This window comes from Carcharhinus amblyrhynchos, chromosome 15, assembly GCF_965287045.1.
Source record: "Carcharhinus amblyrhynchos chromosome 15, sCarAmb.v2.hapA, whole genome shotgun sequence".
Taxonomy (NCBI): Eukaryota; Metazoa; Chordata; class Chondrichthyes; order Carcharhiniformes; family Carcharhinidae; genus Carcharhinus; species Carcharhinus amblyrhynchos.
In genome coordinates this window covers 75,457,985-75,472,557 of record NC_137338.1, presented here as the reverse complement: position 1 = coordinate 75,472,557, position 14,573 = coordinate 75,457,985, and the positions used below count along the sequence as shown (strand labels likewise).

The following is a 14,573-nucleotide window of genomic DNA, read 5'->3' as shown; positions in this document are numbered from 1 at the left end:
CTGCGACGAGAGAATAGAACTGACATTTCGAGTCAGGGTGACCCCACCTCCTCACAGCTGATTTTTATCCAGTTTCTTTCATGGTGCAAGGTGTGTCCCAAGATTAATTCACTGTGACTGATCCCCTGGGAACACACTTCCCGTCCGTCAGAATTGTGCAGTCAGAGCATGCGCGATATCACCAGCCGGCGCGCGTGACGCCATCTGCAGAGCGTATGAGATCACTGGAAAGTGACGCCAGAGCGTATGAGGTCACTGGAGGGCGATGTCAATCCGTCGAGCCGGGTGTGCGTACGTTCGGAAGCCGTGTGACGTCAGTGGGTGAGTGCCGGGAAGATGGCGTCGTCGGTGTTGTGTTGTTTGAGGTGGTGTGGAGATGGAGGCTCTGGACATATTCAGCTTAAGGAAATGCCCGCCGTCCAGTTAGACACACAGCACATGGGTGAGTCAGCAAGTGGTCGCAATTATCAATTTTTGCTACTGTTAACCGAAGGAAGTAACTCAACCGCATTCCTCATTTCATTTAATTGCTCAGCGTCACTCTAGGTGGGTGGCACAATCTTATTTTGCTTTAAGATTTGTGTGATCCATCTGAAATTCGCAGTCTTTATATAGGTTAGCAATCCGCTTTTCTGATGCAGATATGATGCACGATAGAAGCCCTCAGATTGTGAGTTAGCGTAACTGCTGTTCGTTTCTTTACGATACCACTAATTGTTAGTATTGTTAATAGGGATCTAACTTTAGCACCGACCTTAACACGAATTGTAACCACCAATTCTGACCATTAACCCGAAAGCCCATCGTTTGAGTCACTAACTAACAGTAATCGCAATATGTACATTGCACTACTGACACTGGGCAATGTATATTATGGTGTCAGTAGTCATTGTAACATTAGATGACAGAATACTACAGTGCAGAAGAGGCACTTTGTCCCATCAGATCAGCACCCAGGGAGGAGCTAGCCACAATTGACTTGGAGAGGAGCCTAGCAGGAAAGATGATGGAACAGCAAAAACAGAAATTTCTAGGAGTAATTTAGGAGACACAGCAAAATTTCATACCAAGCCTGCCCACCTAATCCCACTTGCCAGCACTTGACCCATAAACTTGAATATTATGGCATGTCAAGGACTCATCCAGGATGAGAGGCATCCTGCCTCCACCACCTTCCCAGGCAGTACATTCCAGACTGTCACTGCCCTCTGGTTAAAAATGTTTTTCCTCAAATCCTCCCACCGCCCACTTAACTTGTGTCCCCTCATAACTGATCTTGAACTAAGGGAACAGCTGCTTCCTATCCACCTTGTCCATGTCCCTCATAATCTTGAATACCTCAATCACGTTGCCCTTCAGTCTTCTCTGCTCCAGAGAAAACAACTCAAGCCTATCCAACCCCTCTTTTTCACAAGGGGTGCCAAGGGTTGGTCGTGGGTCATAAGAAAAGAGGCAGAGCATGAAGAAAAGGAGACATGTCCTGTCTCTGTCCAACCTCCCTTTATAACTTAATGATGGGCATTGTGCCATCAGATGGTGCCATTGCAAGTTTGGTATTAAACGGTGACATGTAGTGTTGTAACTGGTGTTGATAGACATTGTGGCATCAGGCAGTGTCATTAAGCAATATGATACAATTGGTGTTGATGGGCATTGTGGTATCAGATTGTATGATATTGATGGGCATTGTGGCATCTGTGCCAACAGGTTGTGGCATCAACCATGAATGGTCGGCCACGGTTGCCTTATCCTCCCCTTAGTGTGTTTCCCATTCCTTGGGATGAAATTTTGCCGTGTCTCCTAAATTACTCCTAGAAATTCCTGCCATTACTGTTCTATCATCTTTCCTGCTAGGGTCCTCTCTCAGTCAACTCTGGCCAGTTCCTCCGACATGCCTCTGTAGCTGCCTTTACTCAGCTGTAGTACCATTACATCTGATTCCAGCTTCTCTCCCTCAATCTGCAGGGTGAATTCCATCATATTATGGTCACTGCCTTCCAAAGTTTCTTCACCTTAAGCTCCCTTATCAAGTCTGCTTCATTACACATCATCAAATCCAGAATTGTCTGTTTCCTACCAAGCTCCACCACAGACAGAAGGAGCGTGCCATGCATTGTTTCTTTTTCAAACAAAAATTTGGGGGACAGCTATCTCCTAGTTCATTCCCCATGATGAACCTTGACCAATCTGAGTTGACATGCCTGGTTTGAATTTGAAGAAAGGCTTGGCAGTTAACTATTCCTTGTTGCATTCTCCATGGCAGCAGCTCAAGCAGTCAGAGTCTGCTTGCCAACCAACCTACCAGCACTCACGCAGTATAAATTGTTGTTCCCTTCATTGGCATTGTGCAATCTGTATGATGAACGTAGAACAGTACAGCACAGTACAGGCCCGTCAGCCCACAGTGTTGTGCCGAGCCGTGTCCAAACACAAGATCAAGCTATCCCACTTCCTATGATTCTGGTGTGCTCCATGTGCCTATCCAGTAACCGCTTGAAAGTTCCTAAAGTGTCTGACTCCACTATCACAGCAGGCAGTGCATTCCACACCCCAACCACTCTCTGAATGAAGAATCTACTTGGGACATCCCTCCTATATCTCCTACCATGAACCTTAACAGTTATGCCCCCTAGTGACAGCTACATCCACCTGAGGAAATAGTCTCTGCACATCCACTCTATCTATCCCCCTCATCATCTTATAAACCTCTTAAGTCGCCTCTCATCCTCCCCCACTCTAAAGAGAAAAGCCCCAGCTCCCTCAACCTTCCCTCATAAGACCTATCCTCCAAACCAGACGGCATCCTGGTAAATCTCCTCTTCACTCTCTCCAATGCTTCCACGTCTTTACAATGAGGTGACCAGAACTGAACACAATATTCCAAATGTGGTCTCACCAACATCTGGTATAGTTGCAGCATAACCCCACGGCTCTTAAACTCAAATCCCCTGTTTATAAATGCTAACACGCTATAGGCCTTCTTCATGGCTCTATCCACTTGAGTGGCAGCCTTCAGAGATCTGTGGCTATGAACCCCAAGATCTCTGTTCCTCTACATTCCTCAGAACCCTGCTGTTGACCCTATAATCCACATTCAAGTTTGTCCTGTTAAAATGAATCACCTCGCACTTATCAGGGTTAAACTCCATCTGCCACTTTTCAGCCCAGCTCTGCATTCTATCAATGTCTGTTTGCAGCCTGCAAGAGCCCTCCACCTCATCCACTATGCCACCAATGTTGGTGTCATCAGCAAATTTACTAACCCACCCTTTAGTCTCCTGTTCCAAGTCATTGATAAAAATCACAAATAGCAGAGGACCCAACACTGACTCCTGTGGTACACCGCTGGTAACTGACCTCTAGTCTGAAAATTTTCCTTCCACCACCACCCTCTGTCTTCTATGAGACAGCCAGTTACTTATCCAATTGGCCAAATTTCCTTCTATCCCACACCTCCTAATCTTCTTCATGAGCCTACCATGGGGAACCTGATCAAACACCTTACTAAAATCCATGTATATGACATCAACTGCTCTACCTTTGTCCACACACTTAGTTACCTCAAAGAATTCAGTCAAATTTGTGAAGCAGGACTTACCCCTCATGAAACCGTGCTGACTATACTGGATTAATCTGCATCTTTCCAAATCCTATCTCTCAGTACTCTTTCCATTAACTTACCGACCACCAAAATAAGACTAACTGGGCTATAATTACCAGGGTCATTCCTATTTTCTTTCTTGAACAGAGGAACAACATTCGCCGTTCTCCAGTCCTCTGGCACAATTCCCATGATGTGGGTATGCCGGCGTTGGACTGGTGTAAACGCAGTAAAAAGCCTGACAACACCAGGTTTTAGTCCAACCGATTTATTTGATAGTAAACGCACAAGCTTTCGGGGTTAGTCCCTTCGTCAGATGAATGGAGAGTTCTGGCCTCAGACAGAGCATATAAAGCACAGACTGTTTAGAGATTACTGTCTGTGCTTTATATGCTCTGTCTGAGGCCAGAACTCTCCATTCACCTGACGAAGGGACTAACCCCGAAAGCTTGTGCGTTTACTATCAAATAAATCGGTTGGACTAAAACCTGGTGTTGTCAGACTTTTTACTACAATTCCCATGGACAGTGAGGATCCAAAGATCAAAGCTAAAGGCTCCACACTTTCACCCCTTGCCTCCCAAAGTATCCTAGGATATATTCAATCTGGCTCAGAGGACTTGTTGACCCTCGGGTTTTTCAAAATTGCTAATACATCTTCCCTCAGACCACCTACCTCCTCCATCCTATCAGCCTGTATCTCACACTCATCCTCAAAAACATGGCCCCTCTCCTTAGTGAACACTGAAGACAAGCATTCATTCAACACCTCACCTATCTCTTCTGACTCCATGCACAAGTTCCCACCACTATCCTTGACTGGCCCTCACCTCACCCTATTCATTGTTGTATTTCTCACCTAAGAGTAAAAAGCCTTGGGGTTTTCCTTGATCCAACCCGCCAAGGACTTCTCATGTCCCCTCCTAGCTCTCCTAAGTCCTTTCTTTAACTCATTCCTAGCTACCTTGTAACCCTGAAGCAACCCAACTGAACCTTGTTTTTTCATCCTTACATACGCTTCCTTTTTCCTCTTAACAAGATATTCAACCTCCTTTGTGAACCATGGTTCCCTCACTCGGCCATTTCCTCCCTGCTTGCCAGGGACATACCTATCAAGTACATGCAGTATTTGTTCCTTGAAAAAGCTCCACTTTTCATTTGTGTCTGTACCTGACAATTTCTGTTCCCATCTTATGCTCCCTAATTCTTGCCTAATTGCATCAAAATTACCCCTGCCCCAATTATAAACCTTGCCCTGCCGTGTGACTCTATTCCTCTCCATTGCAATAATGAAGGACACTGAATTGTGGTCACTATCTCCAAAGTGCTCTTCCACAAACAAATCTAACGCTTGGCCTGGTTCATTACCCAGCACCAAATCCAATGTGGCCCCACTTCTTGTCGGCTTATCCACATATTGTGTCAGGAAACTTTCTGTGATGAATGCAAGACAAAAGCTAAGACAGCATGTCTCTTTCTTCAACTTCTGAACCCCAGAGTTTCAGTTACCTTGCATTTACAAATTTAATTTCTCCAAAACTAAAAGTTATAATCCTGCAACATATGAATCCTGAAATTAGACATTTTCAACACCATCGTATGTGAAATCGAAGGCAGCACAGTGGTTAGCACTGCTGCCTCACAATGCCAGGGACCTGGGTTCGGTTCCCAGCTTGGGTCACTATCTGTATGGAGTTTGCACATTCTCCTCATGTCTGCATGGGTTTTCTGCAGGTGCTGTGGTTTCTTCCCACAGTCCAAAAATGTGCAGGTTAGGTGGATTGGCTGTACTAAATTGATCCTTAATGTCAGGGAATTAGTAGGGTAAATACATGGGATTACAGAGATAGTGCCTAGGTGGGATTGGTGGTCAATGCAGACTCAATGGGCTAAATCCTTCTGTATTGTAGGGATTCTGCGAAAGTGGTGATTGTAGCAGCGGACAGTGCCATTATGTATTGTGATACAAGGCAATGTTGTTGGGCATTACAGCAGCAGAAAGTAAATAATCACTATTGTATAATCTGAGGCATATCGATCATCTTGTTATTAGTCATTCCAGTTACAACATAATTCTTTGACTGTGATGTTCAGCCAAAGATACATAGAGATTATAGGGCAGATCAGCCAGCTTTTGTGGGTCTTTTTTGTCCACAAGAATAGTAGTTCAAATCACATTTAAGCAACCTTTTGAATTCTTTTGAACCCTTATCCTTCATCCATCTTTCCAATCTAAACTTGAATGTTGACATAGTTTCTCCTGCCCTCTGCTTTGTACCCTAACATTTCATGTTATTTTTCTCATTCTTAATTGCATTACTACCGGAAGAAGCCCGCTTCCGTCCACTCAGTCCCATACTTTCAACATTTTCAACACTTCAGCACACAAACTGCATTTTTATAGCAAAATAGGTCCCAGTTTTTCAAGCGTTCATATTTCTTCATCCTATTTAATTTATGTCTCACGTCCTTCAAGTAATTTGGGAACGTAAGTATTGTGATAAGTTGCATCCCTCTATGCGCTCTTTTTTAAAAAAAATATGCTATTTCTGGAAAATGAGAACTTGCTCCCCCACTCCAGGAGAAGGAACTCATGTTGTATTTCACTACTCAATTGTACAATTGCTAAGGAATCATAATACTGGCAGGTAGCATTTTCCCTTGGATCAGTTTGTTAATTCTTATGGTATGATTCAGAGACAAAAATAGAACAAAATATAGAAGACAAAATATTGTTGTATGTTTCCTGCATGTAGATTAATAATTTTATATAATATAAACAAGTCCTTCCCCATTTATGTTTTGGCCAACATATTTGTGAAATAATTTTATTTTTGCAACAAAAACTGATTCAGTTGAAACTGGTTTGTGAAATCACCATCTTTACAATTATGTCACAAATCAAAGAAAGCTGAGATTTTCAGTTAGTGTTTCCACAGACCAATCGTTACACACAAAATGGATAAGCAACAGTTATCATAGAAATAGCCTTGTAATGCCCAGAGAGCAGTGAGAAGCAGTTGTCATCCACAACATACCATACCTTTCAGTCGTGTGATGATAGACCAGACAAAACGCTTAATGACATTGTTCAAAGGTGACACATCACTGTGAAATGCTCATCATTACCTGATGGGATTGCCTTGGTTACCATTAGCTGATTAGGTGGAAATGTTATTAAGCAAGGTGGTCGATCTCATTCAGTGAATTATGTGGTAGTAGGCCAACTGGTAATGCCAAGTTCCAAGAAAAGAGAAATGACTTGCTATAATGCTTTGTCTCATTTTGCTGAGCTGTATGTGCAGTATAACTTCACTATGCCTTTTTTAATGTTACCAAAGGCAAGACCAATTTCTTTTTCCAATAGCAATCTACCTCACTGAGCCACATTTTTCAGGATCAACCAGGACTGACCTGATACAACAATGGAATTTAAAAGGAAGCTAATTGTAGGATACTCTACTGTAGTATAAATCTTGCATTATTTGTATATTCATTCCCTAATAAGGCAGTCCACCATCCAGGTACAAACCAGCTACATTCTGGGGTTGAAGATGACAAATCATATACATCTTAGATCACAGAGCTTGACTTGGCAACAAGCAACGTTGTGAACCAACACGGAAAAGATCAGGTGGGCTATCATCAAAGATGGTATACTGATCTGGAAAGAAGAAATCCTGTCTAGCTGAAGGTTAATAACTTTAACGCCAACTGCTCATGTACCACAATGTTATTCGGGATATCAAATCTCATGAGTGCAAATGATGGATAGTGATTTTAAAAAAAAAAATCCAGCTGGGCATTCGTAGAGCATGCAATATATATACAAAGCGTGGAGGCAGGTGTCAGAAATGTGTTTTATGAACAACTTTAAACATGCAAAAAGTGACCATCAAAAGAAGGAGGTGCCAAATGTATATGAGGAATGTTATATTCCTCATATACATTACGTAAAGAGAATTTCAGAAACAAGTTGACAGGGGAATGAATTTACAGAGAGCTAAGTCTTAGCACAAACAGCACTGAGAGACGAGGAAAGTACTGAATCATTGACTAAGCAAAGGAGAGGATGAGAAAATATGCAGTGACGAGGACATTGAAGGCACAGAATCAGATGTCCCCTCACTGGATGAAAGACACCAACAGCTGTGTGAAACTTCATAAAGTCATTACTTGTAACTGAAAATCTTTTTGGACTGGTTTATAAATTAGAAACTCTGTGCTTTGAGAAAATTATAAATAATACGAAGGAATTTACAAATAATTGTAGCAATAAAATAATCCAATGAAGTAGGTAATTGCTTATATTTTCCAATTGAAACCTTATTATAGTGAGTACCCTGATTATATCAATCCTGTCCAATTCTAGAAAAGGCAGGGAATGTTTTTCATAAAATGTACTATACTGTATTTTTTATTAGATGGTTGGGTAATTTACAAATCCTTCAGTTCAAATTTTTAAATTGAACTGATACTGGCTATTGTATTAATGGCTCAAGCATAAATTGTAAAAGTCACGGCACTAAATCATGAAACCGTACCAAATTCATAAGACAATAAAATTATGGCAGTGATTATTTCCATGTGGTAACCAAGAATAGTTTTACTGCCATTTTCTCTGATGGTGATCACTCCCATCTGTCTTACACTTGTATCTCAATGACTACTAGTAGCACAGATGTACCATAGGAGAAGAAACTCAACAGAAGTCCTATTGAACTGCCATCCTCGTGTGTTAATTTATGGTAGAATTAAATGAAATTAATTTCATACTGATCCTAATCAGTTCACATCATATGCATTCCCATGGATTTTTGAAGCAGCAATCAGACTGTTACAATTGATACTGGTTGCATAAAATAAACAGGATGCATAACATTAACTGTACACTCATGGTAAATCAGCCAGATGACAGTAAGAAATGCATGGTGTTCATATTGTGAATTTTCAGTATCTTGATTTTATTTCTAATTAAATGGAGAAAACAGCAATTGTGATTTTTAGTGGTTGCTTTGTGCTACCATTGTTAATTGTTACAATGTCATCTGATTGTAGTTATGCTGAATTCATAATTTATATGTTGCCTTGAAGAGGAAAACTGCATAATTTCAAAAGAAAGAAGTTTTTAAAGATGTGAACCCAGTCAAGGGTATCCATGTTTCAGGCTACTACCACGTGCAACCTTAGCACCTTAACCCAGAAAGTTTTAAAACAAAATATTTCTGTGTTACAAAGTCAACTTGCAGCGTGGACAGTTCAAGCTCTTATTCTATCTTCATGTTTGCTTCAAAAAACAATTCAAATTGAATCCAATTCATGGTGCCCACAAAAACAACATACTAGATTCAAGCTGACAAGAGCAGGCACTAATCACACGTTTGATCCTAGTCAAAAAGCATTTGCCCTGATATCTTGGTTAAGTTCAATTACTGGTTCCTTCCTGAATCTCCAAGGATTCGGCTTGTCCTTGTCTTTAACTCCCAAATAAAATTATTAAACAGCAACAAACTAGCAAAAGTTCCAGCATGTTACAACAAATGTTTTTGGCAGCTGTTAAACTCAGTTCCTCGGATAGTTAAAAATAAATTCACTGCTACTCTACAAACTGATGTAAGTAATTTCCTTAAACATAGTTGTTTTGTCTTTCACACCGCCTACAAAAGCTATTTGGTCTGACAGATTCTGTTTAAAACCTCAATGAGGGGCAACATCAGACTAAAGGGATGATCCTTTAAAACAAGAGATGAGGAGGAATTTCTTCAGCCAGAGAATGGTGAATCTGTGGAACTCTTTGCTGCAGAAGGCTGAGTATCTTTAAGACAGAGATAGATAGGTTCTTGATTCATAAGGGGATCAGGAGAATGGGGATGAGAACAATATCAGCCATGATTGAATGGTAAAGCAGACGCGATGGGTCGAGTGGCCTAACTCTGCTGCTATGTCTTATGGTCTAATAAGGATAATACAAGCTTGTAAATAGCTTCAGAAAGTTACTAAGCTCCAGTGAATTTGAATACTGTTAAAATTCAAAAATGGCTGCCATATAAAAATTTGAATAAAGAACATAGTTTGTTTTCTTTTGAAAGGCTAAGCTCCTCCCTTGGACCACAAACACCAATTTCAATAACAAAATATGAGATGGAACTTGTGTGTGGGGATCATTTTTAACCCCAGATGTACCAGACCTAAAGAAGCCCATTGTTAAATCTGGAGGGAATATTTTTTTAAATCATAATACTCATAGAATGATATTGAAAAATGAAAATAGCCATTGTACCAGCCATTACTGTAGAATGAGGATGATAGGTGTCAGCTGTGGCCTCTGATAGCACAACCTAACTTCTGTCATAGGAAACTTGCTAGGATCTATTATTAAGGAGATTATAGTAGGATTCTTAGAAAATCATAATGTGATTAGGCTTTATAAAAGGGTTATTATGTTTAACTGATTTATTAGATAATTTGGAATTAAAAGTCTAATGACAACATTAACCCATTATCGATTGTTGTATAAACCCATCTTGTTTACTAATGTTACTTGGGAAAGGAAATCTGCCATTCTTACTTGGGCAGGCCTGTTGACTTTTAAAAATGCCATCTGAAATGACTGAACAAACTAAGGACTCAAGGGCAGTTAGGGATGGGCAGGTGGCCCAGCCAGTAATAGGCACATCCCATGAATCAATATTAAAAAAAATAGATTTTTTTTGTATAACGGGGACCAGAGGATTTGATAAGGTGCCACATTAAAGGTTACTACACAAGAGCACATGGTGGTTACTATATTAGTATGGATAAAGGATTGATTAAGTAGCAGGAAGCAGAGGCTAGGGATAAATGGGTCTTTTTCAGATTGGCAGACAGTAAGTAGTGGGATTCCATAGGGATCAAAGTTTGGGCCTTTACTATTTACAATCTGTATAATTTTTCTTATTTAGAGAATGTAAATCCAGAAGCCAAGTGATAGCCTTGTTACTTACTGAGTTTACTGATTGGTCTGCCTCTTAGCTTTTTGAGGGAACACTCCTTCGTAAATTGCAGCATTGTTTGTGTCTTTGTACTGAAGCCCCACCAGTGGAGGTTGGCTGCACAGGGACCCTGTCCTGAACCTGTTTAGCTAGAACAACTCTTGCCATGGTCGTTTAAAGCCTGCTATGTGACAGTTGGAATTTGCCACAGGAAACTCGTTAGTCACTTCCCATGTTTCCATCCTTGACCCAAAGGATGTACGGTGGTTGATATTGCTGAGAAAGAATGATCCATATGGGGTGCTGAGATGAAAGGCGAGCAGGTCATCATGGAGTGGTAAGTGAAGTGCAGCACAGATGGTTTCAACCAGCTTGTGGCATTTCATCCATCGACAAATGTTTGACAGTGTGACATTTCTGAGGACAGAAAGCCAGGGAGATGATGTGCATTATTGCATTCACTTGAGTGTCAATTAGGTGCGTGTGTCAGTGTCACAATACTCTGCTGCGGAGTATGATAGCACACGTGATGATGTGCAGCGTGTGTGCCAGCAGCATGTTTGGTTCGTCGATTGTTCCTGCTTTTAACCTTTGTTGTTTTCTTCAGCTACTCCTGGAGTCACTCCCAAGTATGCTGTGTTGGGGCTGGCACTGAGCCCTATGAGTCCATTGGCCTGTTGTTTCTATACAATACTCTTTTGCCCAAGGTGGACTCTGAATCATCAGTTGTGAAGGAGTGGTTCAATAACTGCCCTAACTGTCCTTGGAAGCACTATTTATCTATATCAATTATTTGGAGATGGAGAATCTGCAAATGGATATAGATAGGTTAAGTGAATGGGCAAATAATTGACCGATGGAATATAATGTGAGAAAGTGTGATCTTGTGCACTTTAGCAGGATCCATTAAATCCCTATGGTGCAGAAGACCATTCAGCCTATTGAGTTTGCATTCACTCTCTCAAAGAGTATCCCACCCAGGCCCGGAATAGTAGAAGAGAAGTGTATTATTTAAATGAAGAAAGGTTTTGAAACTCAGTGATACAGATGGATCGGAGTGTCCTGGTATCTGATGCATAAATCATGAATGATGTGGTACATTAAGTGATTAAGAAGGCAAGTGGAATGTTGGTGTTTATTGCAAGAGGAATAAAATATAAAATGAGGTAAGTTTTGGTGAGACCACATGTGGTGTAGTGTACAGTTTTGGTCTTGTTAATTGAAAAATGATATACTTGTGTTACAAGAGATTCAGAGAAGGTTCGCTCAACTCATTCCTGGGATTAAAGGTCTACCTTATGAAAAAAGATTGAACAAGTTGGGCCTAGATGAATGAGGGGTGATGGATTGGGCTATGTTCACAACCTTTTATAGTTTCTTGCAGTCTTGGGCAGAGCAGGAGCTCTGACGTGGGAATGAAAGCCATTAAATCAAATGGACTTATAGCCTGTGTCCTAGGATTCTAAAAATGATGGCTGCAGAGATAGTGGATGTACTACTGGTTATGATCTTCTGGTTGTGAAAATTCCCTTTGTTTTGGAATGGTCCCAGTGGATTGAAAGGTAACAAGTGTGAAACTGCTGTTTAAAAAACAGGCAGACAAAAAATGGGGAACTACGTATTAATGGAATACATTCCTAAAGAAGTTGCAACAAGTCGCTTAGAAAGTCCAAATGTAATTAAACAGGGTCAACATGGTTTTGTGAAAATCGTGTTTGACAAATCAGTTTGAATTTTTTAATCATTAAACAATGGTTGGAGTTTGTATATGTGGATTTTCAAAGACACTCAGTATGGTGCCATATGAAAAGTTATTACAAAGGATACAGCCTCATGGGATTAGGGGTAATACAAAGAACAACACAGCACGGGAAACAGGCCCTTCGGCCCAACGAGCCTGCGCCGCCATCTTAACAAAGCATTTTTCCTACACCTCCCTTGACTTATGGTACCTCCACTGGAAACCATATTCAGGGGAGAATAATTTGGGGACAATTTGTTACACCAATCAGCCTAAGAGCACATCTTTGGGGTGTGGGAGGAAACCGGAGCACCCGGAGGAAACCCACGCAACCACAGGGAGAACACGCAAACTCCCACAGACAATGGCCCAAATCCATGTATCTGCACAGCTAGCAGTGATAGTCACTGAGCTGTTGTGATGCCCATCTGCTGGTTCAGTTTTAAGCACACACAACAATGCAAAGTACTAGGCCACTCTTGAAACATCCAAGAGCAGCCCACGCACGACCCACCGTGTGCACGCCCCTCGTTTGTCAACAAGGTGGACCGACACACCTGCGGAGTAAAAGAGACAAAACATCAACACATGCAGCATTAGATTTCCAGTAACGTCCCGAGGCTCTGACCTTTATTTAAAACCGTCTCCTATAACCCTCCATCCCTGTTTCACTCGTGCCTATCTAAGTAAACCTTAAACAAGTCCAGCGTGCCTGCCTCCATCACCTTGCTTGGTAGCGCATTCCATACCCCCATTAGCAGGAATGGAGAATTGGCTTAAGGTTAGAAAACAGAGTCAAATGGGTCATTTTCAGATTATGAGCTGTTCCTAGTTGGTGCAGTAAAGATCAGTGCTGGGATCTTACTTAATGACAACTCAAGGGACCAAGTATAATTTTATGTAAGTTTGCTGATAATTCAAAGCTGGGTGGGAAAATAACCTGGGAGGAGAACACAATGTGTGTACAAAAAGATATAGATAGATTAAGTGAGTTAACAAGTATAATGTGAGCAAATGTGAGGGTATTCACATTTGTTTTTACATGGCGATAACCTATTAAATGTTAGTATTTAGATTTGGATATCTTTGTACAAGAAATGCAAAGTTAGCATGCAGGCCCCACAGGCAATTAGGATTGCAAATGGTATGTTGCCCTTTATTGCAACAGGACTAGAGTACAAGAGTAAAGAAGTCTTGTTGCAATTAAAAGGACTTTGGTGAGATCACCTTGGGTACTATGCACAGTTTTGGCCCCCATACCTAAGGAAGGAAGTACTTGCCTTAGAATGGGTGCAACAAAAAAAAAGTTTATTGGCGTGATACCTGGGGTGAGAAAGTCATCCTATGAGAGATTAAGTAGAATGGGCCTATAGTCTGGAGTTGTAGAAGAATGAGAGGTGATCACATAGTTCAATCTCTAGACCTGGGAGATTAAGGACAAGATTTTACTAACTTGTTCGTCCCAAAACCATAAAATCCTGCCCAAGGTCAGCCCCTTGCCTGCTCGTGCTAGGCGGGACGGTAAAATTCCGGCCATTGTCTTAGAGTAAGCAAGTATCTTTTTGGACTGAAATGAGGAGAAATCACATCACTCAGGAGGTTGTGAATCTTTGGAGCACTCCCCTCCAAGGAACCTTTATGTTCAAGCTTGGGATTGATTATTTTTGACTCTAGGGGAATAAAGGCGTGTGAAACTTTCTAGTAAAATGGAACAGATTGAGGATCAACCATTACCTTTGTAAACGGCAATGTAGACTTGAGGGGCTGTATGGCCTTCTCCTGCTCCTATTTCTTATGAGTTTTCCCTAGTGTCTGTCAATCTTTATCCCTGATTTGCTTTGATTTGTTATTGTCACATGTATTAGTATACAGTGAAAAGTACTGTTCCTTGTGCGCTATGCAGACAAAGCATACCGCTCATAGAGAAGGAAAGGAGAGAGTGCAGAATGTTATATTACAGTTATAGGGTGTAGAGAAAGATGCAAGGTAGGTCCATTCAAATGTTTGATGGCAGCATTAGGGAAGAAGCTGTTTTTGAGTCGATTGGTGCTTGACCTGACTTTTGTATCTTTCTCCCGATGGACGAAAATGGAAGAGAGAATATCTGGGATGTGGAGGGGGTCCTTAATTATGTTGGCTGCTTTTCCAAAGCAGCAGGAAGTATAGACAGTCAGTGGATGGGAGGCTGGTTTGTGTGATGGACTGGGCTTCATTCACGAGCCTTTGTAGTTTCTTGTGGTCTTGGACAGAGCAGGAACCAC

The 14,573-nt window shown here is 41.3% G+C and overlaps 1 protein-coding gene across 1 annotated transcript in view; it reads left to right on the top strand.

Moving 5' to 3' along the window:
- The first annotated feature begins 306 nt into the window (after positions 1-306).
- The window catches only part of LOC145353456 (SPRY domain-containing protein 7), a 28,522-nt gene continuing 14,255 nt past the window's right edge, over positions 307-14,573 (top strand). The window contains exon 1 of the mRNA XM_080204248.1: positions 307-442. Within this exon, the coding sequence (XP_080060374.1) occupies positions 337-442 (106 nt within the window). The 5' untranslated portion in view covers positions 307-336. The remainder of the gene's footprint in view (positions 443-14,573) is intronic.